At 42.3% G+C, this 27,784-nt stretch overlaps 1 protein-coding gene across 4 annotated transcripts in view; it reads right to left on the minus strand.

The window, feature by feature from the left end:
- Nucleotides 1-27,784, minus strand: part of Gramd1c (GRAM domain containing 1C) — an 89,538-nt gene that overhangs the window by 43,535 nt on the left and 18,219 nt on the right. For 3 of the 4 annotated variants that reach the window (XM_052740734.1, XM_052740731.1, XM_052740733.1), the window contains 4 exons: nt 24,263-24,347; nt 10,836-10,939; nt 10,186-10,281; nt 8,212-8,292 (listed from right to left, as the gene is read on the minus strand). In XM_052740734.1, the coding sequence (XP_052596694.1) occupies nt 8,212-8,292; nt 10,186-10,281; nt 10,836-10,939; nt 24,263-24,347 (366 nt within the window). Of the gene's footprint in view, nt 1-8,211; nt 8,293-10,185; nt 10,282-10,835; nt 10,940-24,262; nt 24,348-27,784 lie in introns of those variants that run through there. The other variant, XM_052740736.1, reaches the window with a different exon arrangement.

Genomic DNA, 27,784 nt, shown 5'->3' on the forward strand with positions numbered 1-27,784 from the left:
AGGCCACAATCCTACACAAAGAAAAATGGGCAGCTGAGTAAAGCTGGGAGGGGGAGAAGGGGTGGAGAGAGGGAAGAACACATTGGTTGTCCGATGTCAAATGGTCAACCCTGAAAACACACATACATGTAGTACTATATGGACTCAACAGGTTATATATGGGACTTTATGAGTATATACAAATCCATATATGTATACGATAACAATTGATGAATAATGACGCCGTCCATGAAGGAGAGGAGAGAGGGTTCTATGGGAGGACTTGGAGGGACGAAAGGGAAGGGGGAAATATTGTAATTAAAGTGCCATCTCAAAATGAAACAAGAAGAAAAGGAAGAAAATCAATTAAATATATACTTAATTTAGGTTGAACCTTAAATAGTTCTGAAACAATTTTTTTCTCCATCCTTGGCTTTTCCCTTGAACAAAAAGAATTGCAGCCGGGCGGTGGTGGCGCACGCCTTTAATCCCAGCACTCGGGAGGCAGAGCCAGGCGGATCTCTGTGAGTTCGAGGCCAGCCTGGACTACCAAGTGAGTTCCAGGAGAGGCGCAAAGCTACACAGAGAAACCCTGTCTCGAAAAACCAAAAAAAAAAAAAAAAAAAAAAAAAGAATTGCAATATTTTGTTAATTAGGGATACTTCTTATTTAGATGTTAAATCCTTACAATTTTGATAAATTGAGACACTTCGAATATATTTAGTGAATATCTGATACATGTCACATACAACTTATTACCCAAACTGGCATACTGAAGAGAGGAAGGAGACCCAGTTGATGTGGACTCTGACCGATACCTAGGGCCTGACAGGTGGAGACTGTGTGGAGTAAGTGGAGATGGATGTCACCAGCTGTGTGGTAACACTGAGCTTTGGCACTGCATGTATGACAGTGAACAAGACAGACGCGGCCTTTGCCCTCGAGGTGTTTATAGCCCAAGCAAGGAGAACGAAAAAACGAAACCGAGAGTTGTAATTGCTGTGAGTGTTGTAAAGAAAAAAAAATGCAAAATGGAAAGAAAGATGACGGCTGCTTCAGATTTATTAAGGAGACTTGGGACAAGGGGTGGAAAATTAGAGAGCGCAAGTTGTAGACGGAGCATGTTTGAAGACTATTGCACACTCAAAAAAAGTAGAACATTTAAGAGAAGACGTTGAAACATTTGAGCCAGTACTGGGAGAGGTGGGCTGGGCCCAGATTATGCAGTCCCTAGGTAAACTTTTAGGGCAATAGTTATTAAAGAAGAAGCTAAAGTAAGTCCCCCACTACCGCAAAATAAAATAAAATAAAAAGTAACAAGAAACAAGCCAGTCTCAGGCACATATTTTAAAAGCACAACTTTGGCTGTAGTATTGTTGAGGGTTGGACAAACTGTCTGGAAAGGGCCATATAGTAAATATACGCTTGGTGAGCCATATGGTCTCTGTTGCAAATGCTCAACTCTGCTGGTGTCATGTGAAAACACAAACAAATGAAAATGGCTGCATTCCAATAAAACTTTATTTATGGGCACCAAACTTAGAATTTCATGTGATTGACAAGTATCAAGAAGCGTTATTCTTTGGTGGTGTGTGTGTGTGTTTAGCCATTTAAAAATGTAAATCAACTGGGCATGGTGGCATTTGGGAGGCAAAGGCAGGAAGATTACAAGTTCAAAACCAACATGGTCGATAAGGTGAGCCACCGTCTCAAAAGTCAAATCAAAAAAGCACAAGAGACAGAAGTGGCTGGCTAGCTCCAGTAAAGGAGGTGGACTGGTTTAAATAGGGAAATGAGCTGAAGATGGGGTGGGGAAGAGCCTGGACCTTATCTTGAACTATGGCTGCACGGTTCATGACAAAGACCTGAGAAAGCGCTGATTGTATCACAGACTGGTGCCATCAGATGGCCCCAAAGTCCCAGGAACTCAGTGTGCTCTTGCTAAGCAGGGAAAAGGTTGTAGAAACTGAAAACTTCAAAAATGGGCAGGCTGACAGATAAACACAGATCTAGACATTGAAGATGCCTATCATGAGTTAATATTGGAACTATACCATCCTTTCAGATGGAGTGTACAAAGTCTTGAGTTGGAAAAAAATAGTTCTATTAAAAACATTTTTCTTCTTTCTTTCAAGGAGATCTCATGTACTCCAGGTTGATCTAGAATTTCCTATGTATCTTAGGATGTCATGAACTCCTATTTACATGTCCCCAGTGCTGGGATCACAGGGACTCAGTACATTGTGCATACTAGGCAAGCATTCTACTAACTGAACTAACACCCCAGCTCTATAAACATTCTTTTTCAAAGGCACTAGTATGAGTCTAACTCTTTCCCTCTTCTGTGGATTTTACTGTAAAAATAAATGAAACAAATGCAAAAACATGTGGCTCAAACACAATTTGGTCAAATAAAAACGTTTCTTTAAATCAGGTAAGAAGGCAGAGGCAGGTGGATCTCTGTGAGTTTGAGGCCAGCCTTGTCTATATAGTGAGTTCCAGGACAGCCAGAGCTATGTAGACAAATCCTGTCTTAAAACACAAAATGAGACAAAAACAAACAAACAAAATCTTTCTTCTAAATCAATTTGTTTTTACAGTTTTCTTATTCAAGAAGTAAACACAATTTACGTATTTATATTTAGAAATTTTTCTTTGTTTTTTTAGAATATCACACAAGATCAAGAAATCAAGAGCTAGGTGTCATGGCACACACCTTCATTATCAGCACTTGGGAGGCAGAGGTAGGAGGATCTCTGTGAGTTCTAGACCAGCCTGGTCTACAGAGTGAGTTCCAAGCCAGACAAGCCTACATAGTAAGTCCCTATGTCAATGAAAAGAAAATAAATCTAATATGCCTTTTATCAATCTGAAAACAAAAATAAACAAAAACTGAAAGCAAGCCCAATGTTTTAGTTAGGGTTTCTATTGCTGTGATAATGACCATGACCAAATCATGAGGTCAGTCAGGGCAGAAACTTAACAGGGGAACCTGGAAGCAGAGACCATGGAGGAACCCTGCTTACTGGCTTGCTCCCACCAGCCTGCTCAGTTTCCTTTCTTACACACCGAAAGACCACCTGCCCATGGATGGCACTGTCCCCAGTGAGCTAGGTCCTCCCAAATCAATCCTTAATCAAGAAAAATCCCCCCCATACTTGCCTTTATGTAGTAGAATATTTTAAGGTGTGTTACTTTTGTTTATGTTGCATTTGTTTAACTCTGCAAAATTGTGTTACTGTTCCTGTCTAAAACACCCGATGGTCTAATAAAGAACTGAACAGCCAATAGCAAGGCAGGAAAAAGGATAGATGGGGCTGGCAGGCAGAGAGATAGATATAGAAGGAGAAAGGATTGCGGGGAAGGAGTCAGAGAAGGGGAGGACATCAGGGGTCAGTCACCCAGCTGCACATCCAGCAAGCCACAGAGTAAGAGTAAGATTTACAGAAGTAAGAGAACGGGAAAAGCCCAGAAGCAAAAGGTAGTCAGGATAATTTAAGTTAAGGAAAGCTGGCTAGAAACTAAGCCAAGCTAAGGCCAGGCATTTATAATTAAGAATAAGGCCGGGCGGTGGTGGCGCACGCCTTTAATCCCAGCACTCGGGAGGCAGAGGCCGGTGGATCTCTGTGAGTTCGAGGCCAGCCTGGGCTACCAATTGAGTTCCAGGAAAGGCGCAAAGCTACACAGAGAAACCCTGTCTCGAAAAACCAAAAAAAAAAAAAAAAAAAAAAAAAAAGAATAAGACTCCATGTGTGATTTATTTGGGAGCTGGGTGGCAGCTCCCCCCACCAAAAGAAGAGCAAAAGACCAAAGACCAGCCAACAACACCTTTAGGACAATCTAATGGAGGCATTTTCTCAATTAAGATTCCCTCTTCCCAGATATGTCAAGTTGACAATAACTAACCAACCCCTCCTAGCATGGTAATAGATGACCATAATTCCATATGATTCTAGCACTTGAGGAAACAGAGGCAGAAGAATGACAGTTTCAAGATTAGTCTGGGCTACACAAGTTCAAAGCCAGCCTGGGTTACTTAGCAGTAGCCTGTCTAAAAACAGGAAGGAATGCAGGGAAGGTTTTAGAAGTCAAGTGGAGCTTGTAAAATTATAGACTATCAACACTATACCAGTTACCTAGCATTGTGCCTAGCACCTATTAACTTCATAAATGGTAGTTAGCATTATTGTATTAGTATGTTGTTATTATTATTGTTCTTCAAAGTTCACTAAAGAAACACAGAAAGGTAGCTTTCTGTTTTTCTACTTTGTTCTCTCTGTCCTCTCAATGCTTCACTCCCTCAGTGCTCAGATCAAACCTAGGGCATTGCAAAAGCTAGGTACTCCGAGCACTTAGCTATATCTTCAGCCTGCCTTTTTAGTTGTGTGTGTGTGTGTGTGTGTGTGTGTGTGTTATGCATGTGTACACACGTGTGTATATACGTGAGTTTGTCTGTTGCAGGCTCGTCTGCAGGATAGTTGTTGACACTGGGATGTCTTCCTCAACTACTTTTTTACCATTTTTTTTTAAAGACAGAGTCTCTCATTGAACCTGGAGCTCACTGGCTCAGCAAGGCTGTCTCTGACCAGCAAGTCCCAGAGTGCTGCTGTCTCTGCCTCCTTAGCAACAGGATCCTAGGTGTGCATTGTACACCTGTTTTTATCTGGGTGCTGAGGGTCCAGACGTAGGTCCTCATGCTTGCACAGCAAGTACGTGACCCATGGAGCCATCTCCCTAGTCCTACTTGTACTTTCTATTCTAGGGAACTTCCACAGTCTTTAAGATTCTGGGAGTTAGAAAGATGCTTCAGTGGTTAGATGCACTTCACTGCTCCTGGGGAGTACCTGGATTCAGTTTCCATCTCCCAGTGGTAGTTCACAACTACCTACACCCCCATTTCCAGGGGATCTGATGCCCTCTTCTGGTCCCCACTAATGCTGCACACATATTCATGCAGACTCACACATGTACACATATACATTTTAAGAAAATAAACTTTTAAAAGAAAGAGAGAGAGAGAGAGAGAGAGAGAGAGAGAGAGAGAGAGAGAGAGAGAGAGAGAGAGATGCTAGGGGCTAGAGAGATGGCTCAGCAGTTAAGAGCATTGGTGGTTCTTAAAAGGACCCAGGTTTGATTCCCAACACGCACATGGTAGCTCACAACTATCCGTAACTCCAGTTCCAGGAGATCAGATGCCCTCTCCTAGCCCCCAAGGACATCAGGCATGCATGTGGTATACAGACTTATGTGCAGATAAAACATACATACACTTAAAATAAAATAAAATTATATATATATATATATATATATATATATATATATATATATATATATATATATATAGTTTTTGTTTTTCAAGACAGAGTTTCTCTGTGTGGTTTTGGTGCCTGTCCTGAATCTTGCTCTGTAGACCAGGCTGGCCTCGAACTCCCAGAGTTCTGCCTGGCTTTGCCTTCCAAGTGCTGAGATTAAAGGCATGTGCCACCACCATCCTTTTTTAAAGATTCTAGTTAGGATAGTTTTAGGTAGTATTTAAAATACATGTTTCAACGTCATTTCTTGTTTCATTACAGAGCAGAGATGGCCACTCTTATTAAATAAGAGTTAATGCCTACTTGAAATAGCATTACATGTTAGTGCTAAAGACAATGAAATGATCAAAAGGTTTGACAAGCTCAAGTAATATATGAAGATGGTAGTCCTCCACACATGTGAACAAAGAATACAAGTCATCATACACACACACACACACATACACACACACACACACACCCTGCATAAGCACGCACACACACACACATGTGCACAATAAACAATGAATGTTGAGTTTTTAAAATGATGTTTGACTTGTGAGTTCAGTCACTTCAGTCTTAGCTCCGATTTTGTGTTGCTTTCTTTCTCTTTCTTTGGTTTGTTGAGACAGGGTCTTCCTAACCTACCCCAGGCTGCCCTTGAACTCTCCAATCTGCTCAAGCATCCTCAGTGTCAGAATCGTAGGCATGCACCACTGTTTCATCCCCTCTCCCTTACTTTTGATAGATCTAGGTAAAGTCTGTTGATTTTTAATTTGTTTTCCAAAACAACCTTTCATTCTATGGACCCATCTTGCTATTCTCTGTTTCGTTCATTTCTGCTCCAATGTTTATGTTTCTTTGGTTCTGCTTATATGGAGTTAATTTGCTCTCCTTTTTCTAGTTTCATAAATACAAAAGGTAGGCTACTGATTCAAGATCAGCCTTTTAAATATGTAACAAGTGTTTACAGTTATAATTTCCCTTCTAAATGCTGCTTTAGCTGTATCCCATGAGATTTGATGTAGTTTTGTTTTCATTTAGCTTGTGAAAGGATTTTTTTTTTTACATTTCCCTTGTGATTTCTTCTTTTCCCCAGTGGCTCTTTAGGAATGTTCTATTTAACTTGTACTTTCTAGTGAACCTCTGGTTCCTAATTTCATTCCACTGTGATCAGAAAATACATTTTGCATTACACTAATCCCTTTGAATGTATTAAGACTTGTTTTATAATCTAGTATTATGGTCTGTTCTGGAGAGTATCCACATGCCCTTGAGAAGAATGTATATCTGATGCTGTTGGATAAAGTATTCTATAGGTGTCCTTTGGTCCTGGCTAGTTTGTGGTGGTGTTCTTCTGTTTACCCTGTGGAACTCGGTCCAGTTGTTCCCATCATTGAAAGTGGGGTTTTTGAAGTAAGCTTTTACTGCTAAATTGTTCATTTCTCCCTCCAATTTTGCTCATTTTTTCTTTATATACTTTAGGACTCTGTTACAAGGTACATAGGCACTTTAAACTTTTGTGTATTCCAGACAATTTGGCCCTTCTACCAATACAAATACACTCCTTGTCTATCCACTTTAATTTTAAAGACTGCCTTGCCAGGTATCCCTGTCAACACTGTTCTCTGTTTGTGTGTAATATTATTTCTTTCTTTCCCTTTCAAGGTATTTGTTCTTTGACTCTATTCTGTCTCAAATAGCACAAATAATTAGACTGTATATATTTTTTTATTCCATCAGTTTTTGGATCTTGATTGCACTGTTGGCTCCTTTATAGTGATATGAGGATTTAAGTAATATCTAGTAAAAGATCATTTTAGGAAGAGTACTGGCCATTTTATGTCAACTTAACACAAACTAGAGTCATCAGAGAGGAGGGAGTCTCAATTGAGAAAATGTCTCCATAAGATCCAGTAGACAAGCCTGTAAGGCATTTTTTTAATTAGTCATCAATGGCCTGGGCTGGTGGTCCTGGGTTCTACAAGAAAGCAGGCTGAGCAAGCTGTGAGGAGCAAGCCAGTAAGCAGCACCCCCTGCATGGCCTCTGCATCAGCTCCTGCCTCCAGGTTCCTGCCCTGTTTGAGTTCCTGTCCTGATTTCCTTTGATGATGGATGTGATGTGGAAGCGTAAGCTGAATTAACCCTTTCCTCCCCAAGTTGCTTCAGTCATGGTGTTCCATCACAGCAACAGAAAGTATTTTGTTTATCAAATGTGTGTGTCCCTTTATGTTTCCAATATTGGCTTCTTATGTGTTAAATATGTATTTATTTTATAGTTCTCATTTTACTTTCATTAATGTTTCTTTACTATCTTTTCTTTCTTGGTCAGTAGCCCAGGGATTATAATTAGCACAGTAACGTAACCATAGGGGTAGAGGATGAGGCTCAGGGGGACATGCAGGAGGCTCTGGATTCAACCACCAGAACAACAACAATTGAGGGGCTGGGATGACGGCTCAGGAAATGCTTGCTGGACAAGTAGGAGAACCCAAGTTTGAATCCCAAACACCCTCATAAAACGCCAGAAATAGCTACACCACACACACCCATCCAATTCTTCAATTTTTTTAAATTTAAGAAACAACATGAAAATAACTATAGATCTTTTGCTTTAAAGAATTTGAAGTGTTAGCCAGGTGGTGGTGACACATGCCTTTTATCCCAGCACTCAGGAGGCAGAGGCAGGCTGATCTCTATGAGTTCGAAGACAGCCTGGTCTACAGAGCTAGGACAGCCAGGGCTGTTAAACAGAGAAACCCTGTCTCAGCAAAATAAAATAAAATAAAATAAAAACAACAACAACAAAAGAATTTCTATTGCGGAATTGTCATCCGAATTAGATTTATGAAAACAAGAAAGACTCTGCACAAATTCTACGTAGGTCCACGCTAGCCCCTCCTGTGCCTTCTTACAGCAGGCCTCTGGGATGAACACTTACCTTATCTAATAACACATTCTGCCACAACCGAAATATGCTCAGGTAGCTCCTGTCTCTGGCACCGAAAGACGTAAAGAAAAACTACAAAGACAAATAAGGGGACAAATTAAGCACCATGGAAACAAAGGGGACAGACACACTGGATAAACAAAGTGCACTTAGGGTTTTAGGGTTTCTATCACTGTGATAAGACACCGTGACCAAAGCCACTTGGGGAGGAAAGGGTTTGCTCAGCTTATGCATGCACATCACAGTTCTGTCATGAAGGTGTGTGGGGTCCTGCTGACCAAAGCCCACAGCTACCAACTCCCCACACTGGTCTCACTTGTCTTTGTGTTAAAAGAAAAATAAATAATTGCTGCATAAGTGAGATTCCTTTATATGCCCTACCCTGTAACAATAGCATAATAAACATAAGTTTCAAACACAGTGTTGCTCTTATTTACTAGGGAAATTGGCTAAAACTAGGCAGCTGTTTATGTTCATAATAATTTTCTCAAATTAATCTAAATAAACTTATAGAAAAACAGAAGTATTTTATTCTGAACTTTGCGATATGATGCCTGTCAATTGAGCCACATATAAACTAAGAATACAAGCAGATTTCAGAAATGTATATATTAATGATATGAATTTTAAGTTAGGCAACTTTTTCAAGTGTTAAAAATACTCCAAAAATATTGGATCTCTGCACATAAAACACTCAAGTTAAACTCTGAGGCTTCTGATGTTATAGAAAACAGTAGAATGCTCTATCTGTAATTCTGTGTCTGTTTTCAGCACTGTATCTTTCTCTACATTTAGCTATTTTTGTAAAGTCATATTTAAAGTTGACTTCAATGAGAAAGTGCAGCAAGAGGCATCCTTGAATGAGGCCTCCCAGTGGGTCTTCTCTTCCATCAGCCTAGTCAGTGACTGCTTATCACAGAGCTGATCTACAGGGAGGAGGAAGTTAGTTCTATGCTGGAGTGATTAAGAAAATTTCACACATGATTTGGGTATTAATGTTTTCACAGATAGATTTTTCAATTCATTAATCTGAGACCTCTCGATATATATATTGGGAGGGGTGAGCATGTCAAGACAGGTTTTCTTTGTATAACAGCCCTGGCTGTCCTGGAACTCACTCTGCAGACCAGGCTGGCCTTGAACCCAGAGATCCTCCTGCCTCTGCCCCCTGAGTGCTGGGATTAAAAGCGTGCACCACCATGCCCTGCTATTGATAGATAGCCTTTGTAGAGGATCCATCCTAGCAATCTGTAGCTGAAAGTTTTCCTGTGTCCCACCAGGTCCTGCAGCTGCTTGAACCCAATTAAACACACAGAGGCTCATATTACTTACAAACTGTATGGTCTATGGCGGGCCTCTTACTAGCTAGCTCTTATATCTTAAATTAACCCATTTCTATAAATCTATACTTTGCCACATGGCTTGTGGCTTACCAATACCCTTACATCTTGCTTCTCCTGGCGGTAGCTCTCTGTCTTGCCTCTACTTTCTCTTCCTGTCTGTTTGGATTTCCCTCCTGCCCCTAAGCTGCCTTGCCATAGGCCAACCGGCTTTATTTATCAACCAATCAGAGCAACACATATTCACAGCATACAGAAAGACATCCACAGCAGTAATCTGCAGACACTGTTGCATACATATCATGTTACCTAATGATTACTACTGTCACTTTTGGATTTCCTTATTTATTTTAATTAGCATTCAAAGAAATGGATTTAATTGTGACATCTTTATATGTACGTAATTATCTTTTATCTTAGTCACCTCCCACTGTCTTTTCCCACCTCCCTGCTGTCCTCTTTCTTCTCTGTAAATAGTAACCATTTAAACATACAAGAATCTGTTACTGATATCCTGTGTCTCCACAAGACACTGTAGCTTCAAGAACTACCTACACCCCGGTGCTACCAGTGTGAGACAATTTCTCCCTGCTATTAATATGGCTAAGATAGATAAGTCCCTCACCTTTTCGCCCTCGGTGATGATCTGGATAGCATTTGGGATGAGTCGAGCAGTTTTCTCCTTGGTCATAAAGGTTATATTCTTTAAAGCAATAGAAATCTAAACACACACACACACACAAAAAACTTTTTAAAAACTGAAATTCATATTTTCAGAAGCATATGCAACCCCAAATACCAAGTGTTACATCAATCTAATCCAGAGTATTTGGCTGAAGGCCTGCTTTAGGAGTTCACAAGCACATGCTGTGTTCTCTGTGAAAATCAAGGTCAGCGTTCAGAGCCCTTCAGCATTCTGCCCATCAGTCCCAGGATCTAACATTAGGACTGGATGTGAAAGACCCGTGGGAGTTCAGGTTCCACATTGAATCTCGGAGAACAATGTAGACAGTCTGTCAAGTAACCATGGTTTTGGCAATCAAGCCCTTCCAACCGAACTGTAGTAAGTACAAATGGAGCCTGATGTATTGAAATTAGAAAAGTACATTACACATTTACGCACGTAAAAATACATTATACTTACATAAACATAGATACACAAACACATACCATTTTACCTTTGAATTATCCTCAATAAACTGCTTTTAAGAGTATTGTGTACATTTCTGACTATGCAATTATTTGTATCAACAAATCAAATGCAAAGTATCTTACTGTAGTTTCCCATCTGAAGATGTTGCTATAGAAACAAAGCCAGTTTTCTGAAAGGTACAGCCGCCCCTGAAGCAAAATATCCCTCTGAAGGGCACAAGCATAATCTATGCAGACAAAAATGAAAAGGTTATTCACAAAAAATCTGACAACTGAATAAACCTTATACTACTACTTCAGCTTGTGAAAAGAAATCACTGTTCATTCATTCATTCATTCATTCATTCATTCATTCATTCATTCATATACTCTATGCCAGCTATTTTGTTAAGCACTAAGTGCACCAGAAATATTGCTTACCCTCATGGAACTTTGTAAACGAAAGGTAGGTGTGATGGTTAATATTGTCAACCTGCTAGAATCTGGAATAATCCAGGAGACATGCCCCTGGCAATGCCTGTGAGGGATTGCCTCAATCAGATTAACTGAGGAAGTAAGACCCACCCTGGATGAATGTGGGCAGTACCAGTCCATGAGCTGGGGTCCCAGACTACATGAAATGGAGAAAACGTGCTGCTTTCTGGCTGTTAGTGCAATGTAACAAGCCGCCTCAAATGCCTGCCGCCATGACTTCCTTGTAGACAAATTTCTAAATGGTTTTATTAAATAAAAAACACGGAGCCAAATATAGGGGTGAAAGCCTTAGAGATCAGGGAAATAGGAATAGACACCAACCTTACCTCTACAGCTCTGTAGCTACCAAAAGTGAACTACTTCCTGTCTAATATGCGCCTTTATTGCCTTGTTGTTCTGCCCTCTCACTGGCTCTTAACCCAGCTACTTCACTTCCTTGTCACTGCCTGTCTGTATAGACCTCCAGGTCTCTATGGTTGGTCCTGGGATTAAAGGCGTGTGTCACCACGCTTGGCTCTGTTCCCTAGTGTGGCCTTGAACACGCAGACCTTGCCTGCCAAGTGATCGGATTAAGGGTGTGTGCTACCACTGCCTGACTTTTGTGTTTACTTAATGGCTTGCTATTTCCTCTGATCTCCAGGCAAACTTTATTTATTAACATACAAATAAAATATCACCACACTTCCTCACCATCATGGACTGTGAGCCGAAATGAAGCCGTTCTCCTCCAAGTTGCTTTTGTCAGGAAGGACATTTTACCACAGCAACAGGAAAAGTAATGAACACAGTTCAGGAAAGCAGTCCCTCGTGGTGAGGAAGGCAGGTAGTGGAGCAGACGAGTCAGTGATGAAGAAGCAGAGAAAGGGGAATGCCAGCACTTAACTGCCTTCCCCCACTTTCCCTCCTTATTCAGTACAGGCAGGACTCAGCTCATGGGATGGTGTGACCCATATTCAGGGTTTTCCACCTGCAGTTAAAGCTCCTGGAAATTCGCTCACAGACACACCCAGAGGTGTGTCTCCTAGGAGATTCCAAATCCAATCACGTTGACAATAAAGATCAACCACCAACAAATACAAACACAAGTATGATGATGACCAAAGCGCAGAGAAAATTACAACATAACCGGAGTAAGGGGGAGGGTATAGAGAGAACATTATCAGGAATGACTTCCCTGAATAAGTATTCTTCTAAAAAGAATCCAAAGATTAGGGGAGGTGGTGGCACATACCTTTAATCCCAGCGCTCAGGAGGTGGAGGCAGGCAGATCTCTGAGTTTGAGGCCAGTCTGGTCTACAGAAAGAGTTCCAAAACAGCCAGGGCTACACAGAGAAACCCTGTCTCAAAAAACAAAGACAAAAAAATCTGAAGATCAGTAAAAAAAAGTTGACAGAATTATGATGGACCAGTACATGCAAAGGCCCCGTGGTAGAAAAACACATAGCACGTTTGAGAGCTAAGAGAGACCGGCTGGGTATAGTGACACATACCTTGAATCCCAGCTCGGGAGGCAGGGCAGACAGATCCCTGTGAGTTCCAGGCCAGCTAGGATATGTAAGTAGACTCTGCCTCAAAAGAGAAAGCAAGAGGGGAGGGATAGGGTACTAGGAGAAGCTGGAGAAGGTGGACCCTGAAAGGTCTCACAGTTCATTGTACAACTCCTGAGCTTTAAGTGGAAGAAACATGATTAGATCTATGTTTTTTAAGTACCACTTTATTCAGGCTGTAGAAAAGGGTTTTTGCTGTGACCTCTCACAACCTTGGAGATGAACCTAACTGGGGCACCAGGGAGTGAAGAAACAGCAGACACACATACCGAAAAGCTGGGGTTGGGTGGGTCATGCACTCTGATGGAGATGCACCAGCAGCAGCCTGGAGACATATCTTTTATTTTATGCATCTGAATCGAGGCAGGGTTATGATGTACAACTGAACAAGGAGGCTGGTTTAGTTAACCTGGTGGGGGTTCTGCAGGAGAACAGTCTCATATTACAGTCATTGGGAAAGAAGAAGCTATTGTTGATAGTTCCTGTATACACTGTTTTAGCTAAAAGTCAATCTTTCGTCAAAGCTCTTCTTGGACCAGGGAAGACTTTGCCATTTCCCTGAGCCTGACCTAGGGAAGGCTTTGCCATTCCCATGCATCTGAGGCGTTGGGGCCCTTGACATGGATATGCTCATGTCAACAATACACATCCACTCAGGGCTTCCTCCCCAGATTCTGGGAAGTCAACTACAAGTCTTAGAAAAAGTTGATAGTGACTCAGACCAGAAATGTTAAGATTCAGAGACATTTAGAAAATAGCACTAATAGGGAATTGGTGATTGATTAGATATTGGATAAGAATAAGAGGATGATCAGAAAAATATGTGAAGCTAGAGAATATGCTAGCATGTATGTTTAACATCCACAAAGCCCTGGTTTGTATCCTTAGCAAAACACACATGCATGCGCGCGCGCGCGCGCACACACACACACATACACACACACACACACACACACACACACACACACACACACACACACACACCTGTATACAATTTAATTCAGTTTCCAGGCTGATCCCTTCCACATCAACACTAAAATCTTTTAAAATCAAGTCTTCTGTTAAGAAGAAGAGGAGGAGGAGGAAGAGGGGAGGGGGGAGAGGAAGAAGGAAGAAACGATGTTATTGCCTACCAAACAAGTTAATAATACCATTGTGATAGTTTTAATTGACAATTTACATAATCTAAAATTACCTAAGCGTCTCAGTGAGAGACTATCTAGATTGAACTGACCTGTGGGCATGTTTTAGGGAATTATCTTGATTACATTGATTAAGGTGGAAAGACTAGACCATTGTGGGTAGCAAGCACTGTTCCCTGGGTTTCAGTCCTAGCCCATGTAAGATATGAGAGAGAGAGAGAGAGAGAGAGAGAGAGAGAGAGAGAGAGAGAGAGAGAGAGAATTGAGCAAATGCAGGCATGCATTCATCACTCGTCTTCCTGATTATGGATGTGATGTAACCAGCTCCCTCATTGTAGGGAATAATAACCTGGAACTGACAGCTGGTCAACCCTTTTCCTCTAGTTGCTTTTGTCAGGGTATTTTGTCTGAGCAGCTGAAGAGAAACAAAGACTAGTTTGCTTTCAGTTGTTGTGATAAACAGACCCAAAGGACCTTGGGAGAAGAGGAAGGGCTAACTTGGCTTACACTTCCACATCACGGTCTATCATCATAGCAGGACTCTGAGAGAAACCATCCAAGAGCACTGTTTACTGGCTCCATTTCCATGGCTTGCTCAACTTGCTTTCTTATCCAACCCAGGACCACCTGCCTAGGGTTAGCACTGCTCACATGATCTGAGCCCTTTCACATCAATCCTGAATCAAGAAAATGCTCACAGGCATTTCCACAGGCCAGTTTGATGGAGACAATTCTTCAGTTAAGGGTCCCTCTTCCCAGATGACTCTAGTCGATGTTGAGCTGGTAAAAACTAACCAGCACAAATATCATGCCTCTACCATTTAGATCCTGCTTAGGGCCTAATTTGAACCACAGGGCCAAACTACGGACAACACATGGTATGAAGAGTTTCTGTAAGGTGATTCAGATAACTGCTAAATTTTAAAATCGCATAAGTTTTTTTACTTTAAAATAAAAGTTGTCAGGCACAGTGGTGTACGCCTTTAATCCCAGCACTCAGGAGGCAAAGGCAGGTGGATCTCCGGGAGTTCCAGGCCAGCCAGGACTACATAACGAGACCCTGTCTCAAACAAAACAAACATAATTCAACAAAAAAGTTGAATAAGCCTCAAAATACTTAACCTTAGTTGTGTTAAAGTTCTAAGCAAACACTGAAAACTGAGCAAGGTAGTCAGCCTTTCATAATGCTTCCTTCAGAAAAAGTTAAAAACAACAACAACAAACAAACAAGAAACTGAGATGCCACCAAACAAACACTCTCAGTAAAGAACTGAGCATATTAGGCTGATCTTTCACTAACGTGTGTCTCCCAAACCCAGTGGGTTAAAGTTCATCTTCAGGTGCTATGACATTTTCATCGTAACCACTGAAAGTTTTTTTTTTTATCATCCAGTGCTTCTCAGACTTCAGAAATACCTGGCTGGCTGATACTACAGAGTACCAGCTCTTCCCTACAGTTCTGATTAAACAGGCCTGGGGCAACGGGAAGGGGAACATGTCACGGCCTGTCAGATAGTGCCCGCCTCGCTATGTAGATCACCCTGCACTGTTTTATACTAGCTATACTGAAAGCCACAGTCCACACCTGGAACATGTTAACAGAAGAATATTCGGTCCCTTTGGCTTTTCTTAGGGCATTTTCTTTAATGACTTACCAGTTCCTTTCCTGCTCCTTTGAAGGTGATCTGAATCGTTTCAAAAAGCTCAACAGAGCCGGGCGGTGGTGGCGCATGCCTTTAATCCCAGCACTCGGGAGGCAGAGCCAGGCGGATCTCTGTGAGTTCGAGGCCAGCCTGGGCTACCAAGTGAGTTCCAGGAAAGGCGCAAAGCTACACAGAGAAACCCTGTCTCAAAAAAAAAAAAAAAAAAAAAAGCCCAACAGGCTTCTCACCAGCTTCACAGCCCAGGGAAGTTTCTTCAAGGACCCAGGAGTCATCCAGGAAGATAAGAGCCTAAATTCCCTGGCTTCCAGCCACAAGACTACCTCTGTCATAAAGATGTGAGTTTACTTTTCCCGGGGATTTTACCCACTAGCTGTCCCTGCTGGTTTCCCCAATCGCTAGGTAAAGTTGAGATGAATTAAATGTGGCATGGTGATTGTCAACTTGGCTTATTTCAGGACTGGTCATCCTTTCTTCTTCCTCCCTTCCTCCCCCCTCCCTTCCTTCCTTCCTTCATTTCATACAGGTTCTCATACAGCCTAGCTAGGCGGGCCTCAAACTCACTTTATAGCTAAGGGTGACTTTGAACCCCTAATCCCCTGCCTGCACCCCTCCACGGCTGGAATTGCAGGCCTGTTTATACGGTGCTGGGGATGAAACCCATGAGGCTAGCACTCTACACACTGAAGGCATCCTCAGCACCCAGCTACATCTAAACTTTAGAAGCAGTTTCCAGCCAGTTGTTATCTGCCTGGCTGTCAGTTTTTGCGACCTTAAACAGACAACATTCTGAATTTTATTCTTGTTTGTATGCTTTACTTCATTATTATTGTTTTCAGACAGGGTCTCTCTGTGTAGCTCAGGTTGGTGATGAACTCATGTGTCGTAGGCTGGCCCGAAACTTGGTATCCTCTGCCTCCAAATGTTAGACTTGCAGACATGTATCACCATGGCTGGCTCGCATTTTAGTTTATGTTTAATCAATAACAAAGTGCTTTTTTTTTATTCTTCTGCCTTTATGAAGAGGTACTCTGAGTTGGCAAGAGATTTTTGTACTGGATTATATGTCCTCAATAGAACATTATCCTGTTTGTACATCAATCTTATTCACTTAGATAATCAGAAAACTCAAAATTAAATTTTGAGCAATAAAATGACCAAGAAAAAGAATAGTCTCCTAAATAATTCTTTCAAAAGGGTAAAAGTATGAATACCATTACTTTAAAAAGAAAAAAAGCAGTACATAGAACTGGTGCAGGTTGGAAGGGATATTAGTTAGACATGTGTTTTTTTCTTCTTCTTCTACAAACTTCTTTTGAGATAACAAAGAAGACATTTGGTCAATTAAACTCAAAACAGTGCTGAGGGTGGGGGGGGAGGTTCATTAGCAGACTGGAAGATCATAGACAGTTTTAGAATGCCAATGAATGCCCCCCCCCCTCGTATAAAATAAGTGAACAAAACCAATGAATGGGGCCTCGGCTCCAAAACCTACGGAAGGCTGCGGCAGAGGGTGTCCTCATCCCCTATGTGTGCACAGAGGTGGGTTTGCAACAGGGACAGCCACCCAGGAACTGACTGACAGGCTCCTCGGGCCGGCCTTAGCCACACTCACCTCCTCTCCAAACACTGGCAGCACCAATCCCCCAGCTTCTCTATAAGAAAAACAGACACTGTGGGGCCACATAAAAGGAGCGCAGCCTCTGCTTCGAGTGTTAGTGTCACGGGGTAGCCGTCACCTTTTGACAAGCAAGGATGGGAGGGCAGTGCCTTTGAAATCTCGTACGTCATCCAAAGGCCGTGAGTTGAAGGCTTTGTTCCCAGCCTGCAGCACTGCATGGAGGTGATGGAACCCGTGAACTAGGGGGGGCCTATTGGGAGGAAATTGGGTCACTGTGGAGTGGCGACTTCTGCTCCACCACACAGTCCCTGCAATAATTAACGGCTTCGACACGAGCCCTAAAGCAATGGCAACACGGGCCATGAATGGGAACATCTGAAACCGTGAGCCAAAGTCAGTCTTCCTTTCTCTTCCAAGTTGATTACCTCGAGTGTTTTGTAACCGCACAGAAAGTGGCCCATGAGACGGGTCCATCAGCATGCTTCTTCCCACCTTCCCACACACAGGCAAGAGTGCTCTGGGGGGAACAGAGGTATACACCTCCAGAGGTAAGTCATTCCAACTGTTTCGTCTGTCTAGTCCTTCCTTCATTCATTCACAGCCATAGACTACACAGTTCATACTCTTCCCATATACAGTCTTCCTCACACCAGCCTAGCCTGCCACTCAGACCCAAATCATTGCAAGGCTAAAAATCACTGAAAAAAGAGAGGAGTAGGGGGAAAGGGAAAGAAAATTTGAGTTTTTCCATTGTGTAATTTGGGCCATCTGTTACTTCAAACGTGATGACCAGTATCTGTGAAAACATCTGGGCAGATTGGAGAGACTTCTGACTAATAAGACCTAAGGAGTGTGGGGCTGGAGGGATGGCTCAGTGGTTGACTTGCTGCTCTTGCAGAGGACCCAGGTTCTGGTCCCAGCACCCACAAAGAAATTCACAATCATCTGTAACCCCAATTTGAGGGGGTTTGAGGCCACTTTCTGACCTCTGCTGGCACTAAGCACACACACGGTGACATACATACATACAGGTGAAGCACACGTACAAATAAAACATAGGTTTCAAGACATTTCTATACATGCCCAACTCTTTTTGTTTTCTTTTTTAAAACAGAGTCTGTGTTGCCCTAGCTGGCCTCAAACTCACAGAAATCCACCAGCCTCTGCCTCCTGAATGCTAGGATTAAAGGTGCATACTACCAAGCCGGGCGGTGGTGGCGCACGCCTTTAATCCCAGCACTCGGGAGGCAGAGCCAGGCGGATCTCTGTGAGTTCGAGGCCAGCCTGGACTACCAAGTGAGTTCCAGGACAAGCGCAAAGCTACACAGAGAAACCCTGTCTCGAAAAACCAACAAAAAAAAAAAAAAAAAAAAAAAAAGGTGCATACTACCACATCTGGCAACTATCAGTATTTTAATCATCTCACCCAAGGCTCCCCTTTCCATGTCCTAGCCTCACTCTGATCTAGCTATACTCATGGTTAGCTGGAAGCATTGAGGGCATTGATATGCCTCGATAGTATCATTTTCCTACAAGTAGAATTGGGGGCTCAAATGTAGTTATAGATTTTAATTAAGAGTTCTTTGATCAAAGCCGGGCGGTGGTGGCGCACGCCTTTAATCCCAGCACTCGGGAGGCAGAGCCAGGCGGATCTCTGTGAGTTCGAGGCCAGCCTGGGCTACCAAGTGAGTTCCAGGAAAAAGGCGCAAAGCTACACAGAGAAACCCTGTCTCGAAAAACCAAAAAAAAAAAAAAAAGAGTTCTTTGATCAAGATTAGTAAAGAAAAAAGAGAAGGCCCAAGTGAGTCTTAAGAGTAAAAAAAAAAAAAAAAGCCATGCTAAGGCAGACAATTGGAAATTTTCAAAGATGTCTATGGTCATACCATCGCAAATGCGCTTGATTTCACAACTAAGCAGGGCTGGACCTAGTTAGGACGTGGATGGGAAAAATTTTTCCATGGGATAGTTAGAAATTGCTGTAATTTTGCACTTACACGTGAGATAGATAGACTAACAATCTAATCACAAGGTCTACATCTGTGAGAGGAGGCCATAAGTCCTTAAAATATGGTTATCAGGCCGGGCGGTGGTGGCGCACGCCTTTAATCCCAGCACTCGGGAGGCGGAGGCAGACGGATTTCTGTGAGTTCGAGGCCAGCCTGGTCTCCAAAATGAGTACCAGGAAAGGCGCAAAGCTACACAGAGAAACCCTGTCTTGAAAAACCAAAAAAAAAAAAAAATATGGTTATCAGTGTTCAATACCAAATGCTGGTTAGTTAGCGTGTGCACATTTGAGAAAGGTTTCCATTGGTGACACTGGTCCTTTATCCATCAGGATGTCAGATGCTAGGCAGGGATTAATGCTGGTTAAGTTAGTTTTATCAATGTTCAGGGTCAGTTAAAGTATTTTAGAAACTCTTCTCATCCGTAGGTATGGAGAACAAGAGCTGAGGAGACCTTAACTTTAGGTGTGCACCTCATTCCCTACATCACAGCCGCTGCCGCTGCCTCCTCTTCTTCAGTCACTAGTGACCTCTAATTGGCCAAATCCAAATGATTAATTTCCAGCCCCTGTATTTTCTTCATTTTTATGTTATGTACATTGGTGTTTTACCTGTACGTATGTCTGCAGGAGGGTGTCGGGTCCCCTGGAACTGGGGTTACAGACAGTTGTGAGTTGCAATGTGGGTGCTGGGAATTGAACCCAGGCTCTTCAATGCTGAACCATCTCATTTTTTGAGACAGGGTCTCTCACTGAAAATAAAGTTCATCAATTTTTCTATGACAACCGGCCACGAGTACTATGGAATAATCTTCTTGTACACTGTAAAGTTTTGTCACTTGAACTGGTTTAATAAAATGCTGATTGGCCAGTAGCCAGGCAGGAAGTATAGGTGGAATGACCAAACTAAGGATGATGGGAAGGAGAATCACAAAGTCTGAGGAGTTGCCAGCAGATGCAGAGTGAGCAGAAGATGAACGTGCCCTGCTAATAAAGGTACTGCCACATGGCAGGGGGTAAATAAGAAATATGCATCAACTTAAATGTAAGAGCTAGTTAGTAATAAGCCTGAGCTATTGGCTGAGCATTTACAATTAATATAAGCCTCAGAGTGATTACCCCCTCCCTCGTGCTGGGGTCACAGGAGAGCAATTACCACACACGGCTTTTATTTGGGTTTGAGGATCCAGACTCAAGTCCTTGAGTTTCTTCAGCAGACACTTCACTAAAGGAGCTGTCTCTCCAGGCCCTAAACTTCTGAAACTTAAAATTTTAGCAAGCATATAAATTACCTAAATATGCTTGGGATTCTGAAAGACTGTTGCTCCTCCATAATTGCTTAATTATTCAAGCATTTATTCATCGCAATATGGACTCATGGATATTTATCTGATTCTTCCGGTTGTTAGCCCAAATCATTGTTATTTTGTTGCTTAAGATATTCTAACTTTGAACATCAGGAGCTGTTTCAAGTTATTGCCTGTTTTCACTTTCTTAACCCACTGTTGGTACTGTAACAATGACATGCTCCATCCTCACTGGTCTTGAGTTGTTACTGTTTGTCTTAGTCAGTGTTTCATTGCTGTGAAGAGACACCATGCCCATCGCAACTCTTATAAAGGAAAACATTTCATTGGGACTGGCTTCAGAGGTTTAGTCCATTATCGCCATGGGGAGATACATGGTGGCATGCAGACAAGCATGGTGCTGGAGAAGGAGCTGAGAGTGCTACATCTTGATCCAAAGACAGCAGAAGGAGTCTGTATACTGGATCTGGGTGTAGCTTGATCATAGGAGACCTCAAAGCCTGCCCCACAGTGACACACTTCCTCCAAAGAGGCCACACCTACTCCAACAGGGCCACACCTCCTAGTAGTGCCACTCCCCATGGGCCAGGCATTCAAACACATGAGTCTATGGAGGCCACTCCTATTCAAACCACCACACTGCTCCAGCAGTTTCTTCAGGAAGAGTGGTGTTCAAGAAACCAAGACATGGGCTCTAGACAAATTTCCTGCTGCTAGAGTCTTAGCAGACAGAGATAGGGAATAGACAGCTGGAGTCAGCCCTCCATAGCCTTGGGTTCTACCTCTTCAGAGTATATCACAAAGGTAAGTTTAAATGTTTCTTTTTAAAAGAATTTATATCTGTACTGAACATGCACAAATTTTCTTCAGGCCACTATTCTCTAAATAATACATATAATAACCACTTACATATCACTTACTTTGTGTGAGGCGTTAATAGTAATCCAGGGAGGGTTTAAGGCACACAAAAGAATGTGGTTGGGTTCCATGTAAATGCTATACTACTTTACATAAGGGCTTGAGTATCCATGGGGACTTCCTGGAACCAATCTCCTGACATATCAGAGGGCAATTATATATACCAACCCACCCGTGATGGAATCATTCCACTCATTTCTGACTCAGTTAGCTTCATTGTCGCGGTTAGCATTCTATCCTGCGATGTCCCTGATACACTGGTTATCACTAAAATTTTTAAACAACCAAGTTCCTCAACAAAGATGTGGCCAATGAACAGTCATGTAACCACCACCAAATATCATGTGACCAATGACACTCATGTAACCACCACCAAATACCATGTGACCAATGACAGTCATGTAACCACCACCAAATACCATGTGACCAATGACAGTCATGTAACCACCGCCAAATACCATGTGACCACTGAACAATCATAACCACCAACAAATACCATGTGACCACTGAACAATCATGTAACCACCACCAAATACCATGTGACCAATGACAGTCATGTAACCACCACCAAATACCATGTGACCAATGACAGTCATGTAACCACCACCAAATACCATGTGACCAATGACAGTCATGTAACCACCACCAAATACCATGTGACCACTGAACAGTCACGTAACCACCACCAAATACCATGTGACCACTGAACAGTCACGTAACCACCGCCAAATACCATGTGACCACTGAACAATCATAACCACCACCAAATACCATGTGACCACTGAACAATCATAACCACCAACAAATACCATGTGACCACTGAACAATCATGTAACCACCACCAAATACCATGTGACCAATACCAAGGAACAGTCATGTAACCACCACCCAAACACCATGCAGAACCATCCCAATACCCCAAAAGTTTCTAGAGTGGCCACTCTCCCCTTTATATCAGTTTCTAAAATGTCTACATTAAACATGTTTACTGTACCCGTCAGAAAAAAATGCAAATATGTAACTCTTGAAAATAAACACACACACACACACTGAATATATAAAAGTTACAATACTAGCCAAATTATACAGATAGAAAGGTCACTATTTTCCTCTGCAGTTTCCTGGATAGCTTTCCAGTTTTACAACAAGTACTTTCCACTACCCAATGAAATTAATATCTTTCAAAAAGGTACAAATCACCATGCATGGTGATAACGCGCTTGTAATCCTAGTACTTGGAAGGCAAAGGCAGGAGGATAGCTCCAAGTTTAAGACCAGCTGTTCCAGGCCAGCCAGGGGTATAGAGCGATACCCTGTCTCAACAAAACAAAACAAGGTGGGAATGAACAGGATACATTTGAGAACTGTTTCTATGAAAAGCATTTGGTTTTAAGTGGGAGGTGAGCAAGAAACATTTGTAACACAGCAAAAGAGTTGTAATTGTTTTTAATAATTAAGATGCCATTTTAACAAAAAGACAGTTACCTCTCTGCTCCCTCTAAAATCCTTCCATACCCCACCACCACTTTTCCTTCAATTTCATATTGGAAATTTTTATCATAAGAGTATATTATGTCTGCTGGATGGGGTGACAACTGTCTGTAATCACAGCACGTGGAAAGTGTGGCATTCAAAACCACCCTCAGATACGTACTGAGTTTGAGGCCAACCTAAGTCCATCAGACCTGATTTCATTCCCCAGATGTGGGGTCTGGAGCCATGTCTCTGGGGTTAAGAGCACTGGCTACTCTTCCTGAGGACCCAAGTTTGATCCCCCGGCACCTACATGGTGGCCCACACCCATCTGTAACTGCAGTCCTAAGGGATACAATGCCCTCTTCTGGCCTCAGAAGGCACTGCACACACAAGAACCAAGATACACATGCAGGTAAACACCTATGCACACAAAAATAAAATTAAGTTAAATTTATAAAATTTAAAGCTGAGTATGATAGTGTGCTTGGAATCTTAGCACTGGGGAAGAAGACAGAAGGAATGTAGCCGACTGGTGAGCTGCAAGTTCAAAGAGAGACCCAGTCTCAACACAGGGTAAACTGATTTGACAACATTCAACACTGGCCTCCACACACATGCACACCTATACGCCACTGCACCCACATATATGCATGTACATGCACAAATGCAAATAATAAAGCATTTCTGTAATGAAAATGACTAAATTTGCTACTCAAAGGTCAACTACATGCCAAAAAAAACTCTACACGAACCATAACGTGAATAATGGCTCATTCCTAAATGTATCCCTCAAACATTCTTATTAAATCGCTCTATCAGTACACTTGTTGAAGAGTATGCTATTCATCAACTATGTGATGAATAGCAAATCTAAATGTTCCTTACAAAGCCATATATAGAAGTACGAGGATGGGCTGGAGAGATGGCTCAGGGGTTAAGAGCACCAGCTACTCTTCCAGAGGTCATGAGTTCAATTCTCAGCAACCACATGATGGCTCACAACCATCTATAATGAGATCTGGTGCCCTCTTCTGGTGTGCTGACAGGACACTGTATACATAATTAAATACATCTTTTAAAAAAAAAAGGAGGAAAGAAAGAAAGAAAGAAAGAAAGAAAGAAAGAAAGAAAGAAAGAAAGAAAGAAAGAAAGAAGTACCAGGAAAAACCATGAGGGCACATTTCTTCTTAGGACGTAGCATCTCACAGGTCGGAAATCAATGTTCCCCTGGTTACACTTGACTTAAGCTTGCCTAACTGTAAAATAGGACACTGCTTTCCTAACAGTACTGTAAGTAATAGTAGGACCCCACTTCCTTCATGTAGTCGCTCTCTAGCACGAAGCCCTAGTTTTCTCCATACTGTCACTGGTGGCGCTTGTCTGCATCGAGAGCTCTGGGTACCTGCTATCAACTTCTCTGAGTCCGGCAGGTGTGTGAACTGCTGTTTGTATTCCTCATTCCTGTCTTTATAGGTGGAACTCGAGATCTGAAACGATAAAAAGATTAGGTTACCGTTTATTCCCACTCGTAATAGCTTAGAAAACACGTTCAAAATGAAACTTAAAAATCATATACTCTTGGTCAACATTCTGTCCTTATATGAAAGAAGCACGAACATTTCAAAAGCCATTGGTGTGATAGTCTGTGAATGTGGGACAGGCCATGAAAGCTAGCAGCTATGTTGACAGAGAAGGCTGGGCTGGTGTGGAGAATGCAGAAGAGCTGTGTTAAATGTAAAAGGGAAAACCCTAAAGTCATCTGGGCAGACTGAGGGTATGGTCCCATGGAACAACATGGAACAAGCCAAGTGGAGATTAGTAAGGGCCTTGGCTCTAGAGAGATCTAGAAAGAAATGAGGCCATGTGGGCTTGACACTGTCCATACACTCCTGACCAAACAGAGCCTCAGATATTGGAGAGAGCCTGAGCTACCTACGAATTCCTGCCTAGCAACACAAGAGATGTGAGAATCCATATTAACTGGGACAAATGAGAAGAGCTTGAATTTTAACCACATTACCTAATGCACACACAGGGCTGTCAGCAGAAGGAAAAGCCTTTCTAGATTTTTGTATATGAACATACCATTTTAGTAAACACTGACCAATATATAGGGTGACTCCTAGAAAGTCAGCCTTAAAAAGAAAAGAACATCAATAATAAATAAGGCAGAGATATTTGGCCCACCATGCCATAGGACAAACCCAGATTTACTCTAGTGAGTTTTTAAGTAAACAAACAAAATCAACAAGGACAACCCTTTGGGCGGGGAGAATGCAATCAGAATTCAGAGATGCTAATGAGGCAAGCGAGTAAGGCAGAGAGCAAGGCCCAGAAGGCCGTATGCAAAGCCTTACAAAACTGACATATGGAAAGAGTACTCTGGCAGAGAGAAAGGCTGGACACCCCAGCTGAGGCGAACCCAAACTGGCACAGGTGCAGAGGCCCTCCAGGGTATCTGAAAACAATCCAGGGCTCATAATACTACTAAACCTCACCCCAAATGGTGGGTTAAGACAATAATATGACATGCATCACATGAAGTTCTGTGCAGAACTACATGCAACAGACAAATTATACACAGAAAAGCCCAGGTCCTTTGTAAAATGGCATCCTCAAGCCTGCTCCAGCCAGCCTGCTTCAGCCTGCCTCCTTCTTTGGAAGTTCATCTTTCTTTAAATTCTTTTACTTTGCTTGCTACTGTCTAAATGTCTCTGGTGAATTCTTCGTAGCAGGACTCAAGAAGCTGGAACCCCACTGGGGATACCCTCATCCTCAGTATCACTAACACTATTCGAATTATCCCACTGGCAATGAAAATTATAAAGCATGGGGAGTAACAGGAAAGAAAAAATCAACAGGCCATAAAAAACAGTCTTTGATGGTTCCAGGCATTGGATTTAAGAGCCTAGGACATCAAAGAAATTATCAGCCAAATGTTCAAAGAACTAAAGAAAACCATGCTTGAGGAACTCAGGGGTTGGCCTAGCTTCAACCGTCAACTTGACAGCTTAGAGCCATCCGAGATGAAAGCCTCAGCTGAGGAATTGCCCTGATCAGACTGGCCTGTGGGCACGTCTGTGGAGGATTATCTTGATTATGAACTGAAGCAGGAGGGCCCAGCCCACCGTGGGCAAGGCCACTCCCAGTCAGGTGCTCTTGTGGTCATCAGAAAGCTAACTGAGCCCGAGCCGGGGAGAAGGGCAGCAGACTGTTTTCACGGTCTCTGCTTCGAGTTCCTACCTGAGTTCCTGACCAAACTTCCCTCAGTGATGAACCGTGACCTGGAAGTATAAGCCAAATAAAGCCCTTTCTCCCTGAGTTGCTTTTGGTCCTGGTGTTTGTGACAGCAACAGAATAACACCAGAACAGTGGGTAGAAGTACTTACTTCTAAGCCTGACGCCTGCGCTCAATATCCAGGATCCAAATAGCGGGAGGAGAAAACAGACTCCCACAGGTTGCCCTCTGGCCTCCACATACAAGCTTACACACACGCACACGCATGCGTGCGCTTATACGTGCACATGTATACCTTAAAATATTTTTAAATCAAGCCAGGTGGTGGTGGCGCACGCCTTTAATCCCAGCACTCGGGAGGCAGAGCCAGGCAGATCTCTGTGAGTTCGAGGCCAGCCTGGTCTCCAAAGCGAGTTCCAGGAAAGGCGCAAAGCTACACAGAGAAACCCTGTCTCGAAAAAAACCAAAAAAAAAAAAAAAAAAAAAAAAAAAAAAAATTTTAAATCAAAATTAAAATAATAGCCTAAAACGTTTGACACACAAATAAATAAACAGAGACTAGCGAGCAAATATAACATGAAACGTGAGCAACAGACGATAAAATGTCTGTTTGTAATTGCAATCATATCTGACGCCTCAGCGTAATCAGACTACATAACCGAGGCCAGGGTGAGAGGAGAAAAGGGGAGGGTCTGGGCGATCTAAGTGCCATGCTCAAGAACTCAGAAGAGAAAAAAATACATTTTGAATTAAAAAAAATAGATAGTAAAGAAAAGAATAAGTTGGTTTTTTTTAATTGAAACACAAAAACAATAGGACATATAAATGAGAGAGAGATCATTCTTTTAAAACAACTAAGTGGGAAAACTTCTGTCAAGACTGATGAAAAGCAAAGAGAGAAGTTGAAAGGCAGACGGTGCTGGTGGCAGTTACCATCTGTTACCGGCGCTGGTTACCAGTGGAAAAGTCACGGGCCGTGGCCACGACTACCAGAGTTACAAAGAGCTTGTTAGAAGGCAGGAAGGGACAGGAGGGAGGAGAGCCAGGCCTGGAGAGAAAGAAAGAGGGCAGGAGCAGAGCAGAGAACAGGAAACAGAGGGAGAGAGAACAGAGAGAGAGGGTGGGGGTCCGCGTCTGGCTTTTTAAGGCGGGTACATAGTCACCAGCATCCGCTGATGATGCAAGACATAAAACCCTGAGCTGTGCATGTACAGGATACTAACAGAAGATATGAATTATCAATTATTATTAAAAAAAAGGGGAAATCGACATACCCCTATACATATAAATGTATCACCTTGGAGGAACACCCTGGTTCCTCAAAATATACCAACTACTACGACTCACTCAGTATGAAATAGTTCATTTAAGTGAGCACACAACCCACAAGGAAATTGAATATACAATTTCAAATTTCCCAAGACAGAAATCTCTAAGCCTAGATGGTTTCACTGGAGAAATCTTGAATGTTTAAAAACTCAATTCTAGTTCTGCACAGTTTTTTCCAAATATTAGAAAAGAACAAATCTCAATTCCTTGTGTGAAGCAAGTATTGGTCTAATATCAAAACTAGATAAGAAATATTACAAAGCCAGAAAATGATAGAAAAATGTCATCAGGAGTACAGATGCAAAAAATCCTTAAAGTGTGACAAATACCCTTCAGCAATATGAAAAATGAATAATA

Source organism: Peromyscus californicus, unplaced genomic scaffold (assembly GCF_007827085.1).
Source record: "Peromyscus californicus insignis strain IS unplaced genomic scaffold, ASM782708v3 Scaffold_16__1_contigs__length_79575227, whole genome shotgun sequence".
In the NCBI taxonomy this organism is placed as follows: Eukaryota; Metazoa; Chordata; class Mammalia; order Rodentia; family Cricetidae; genus Peromyscus; species Peromyscus californicus.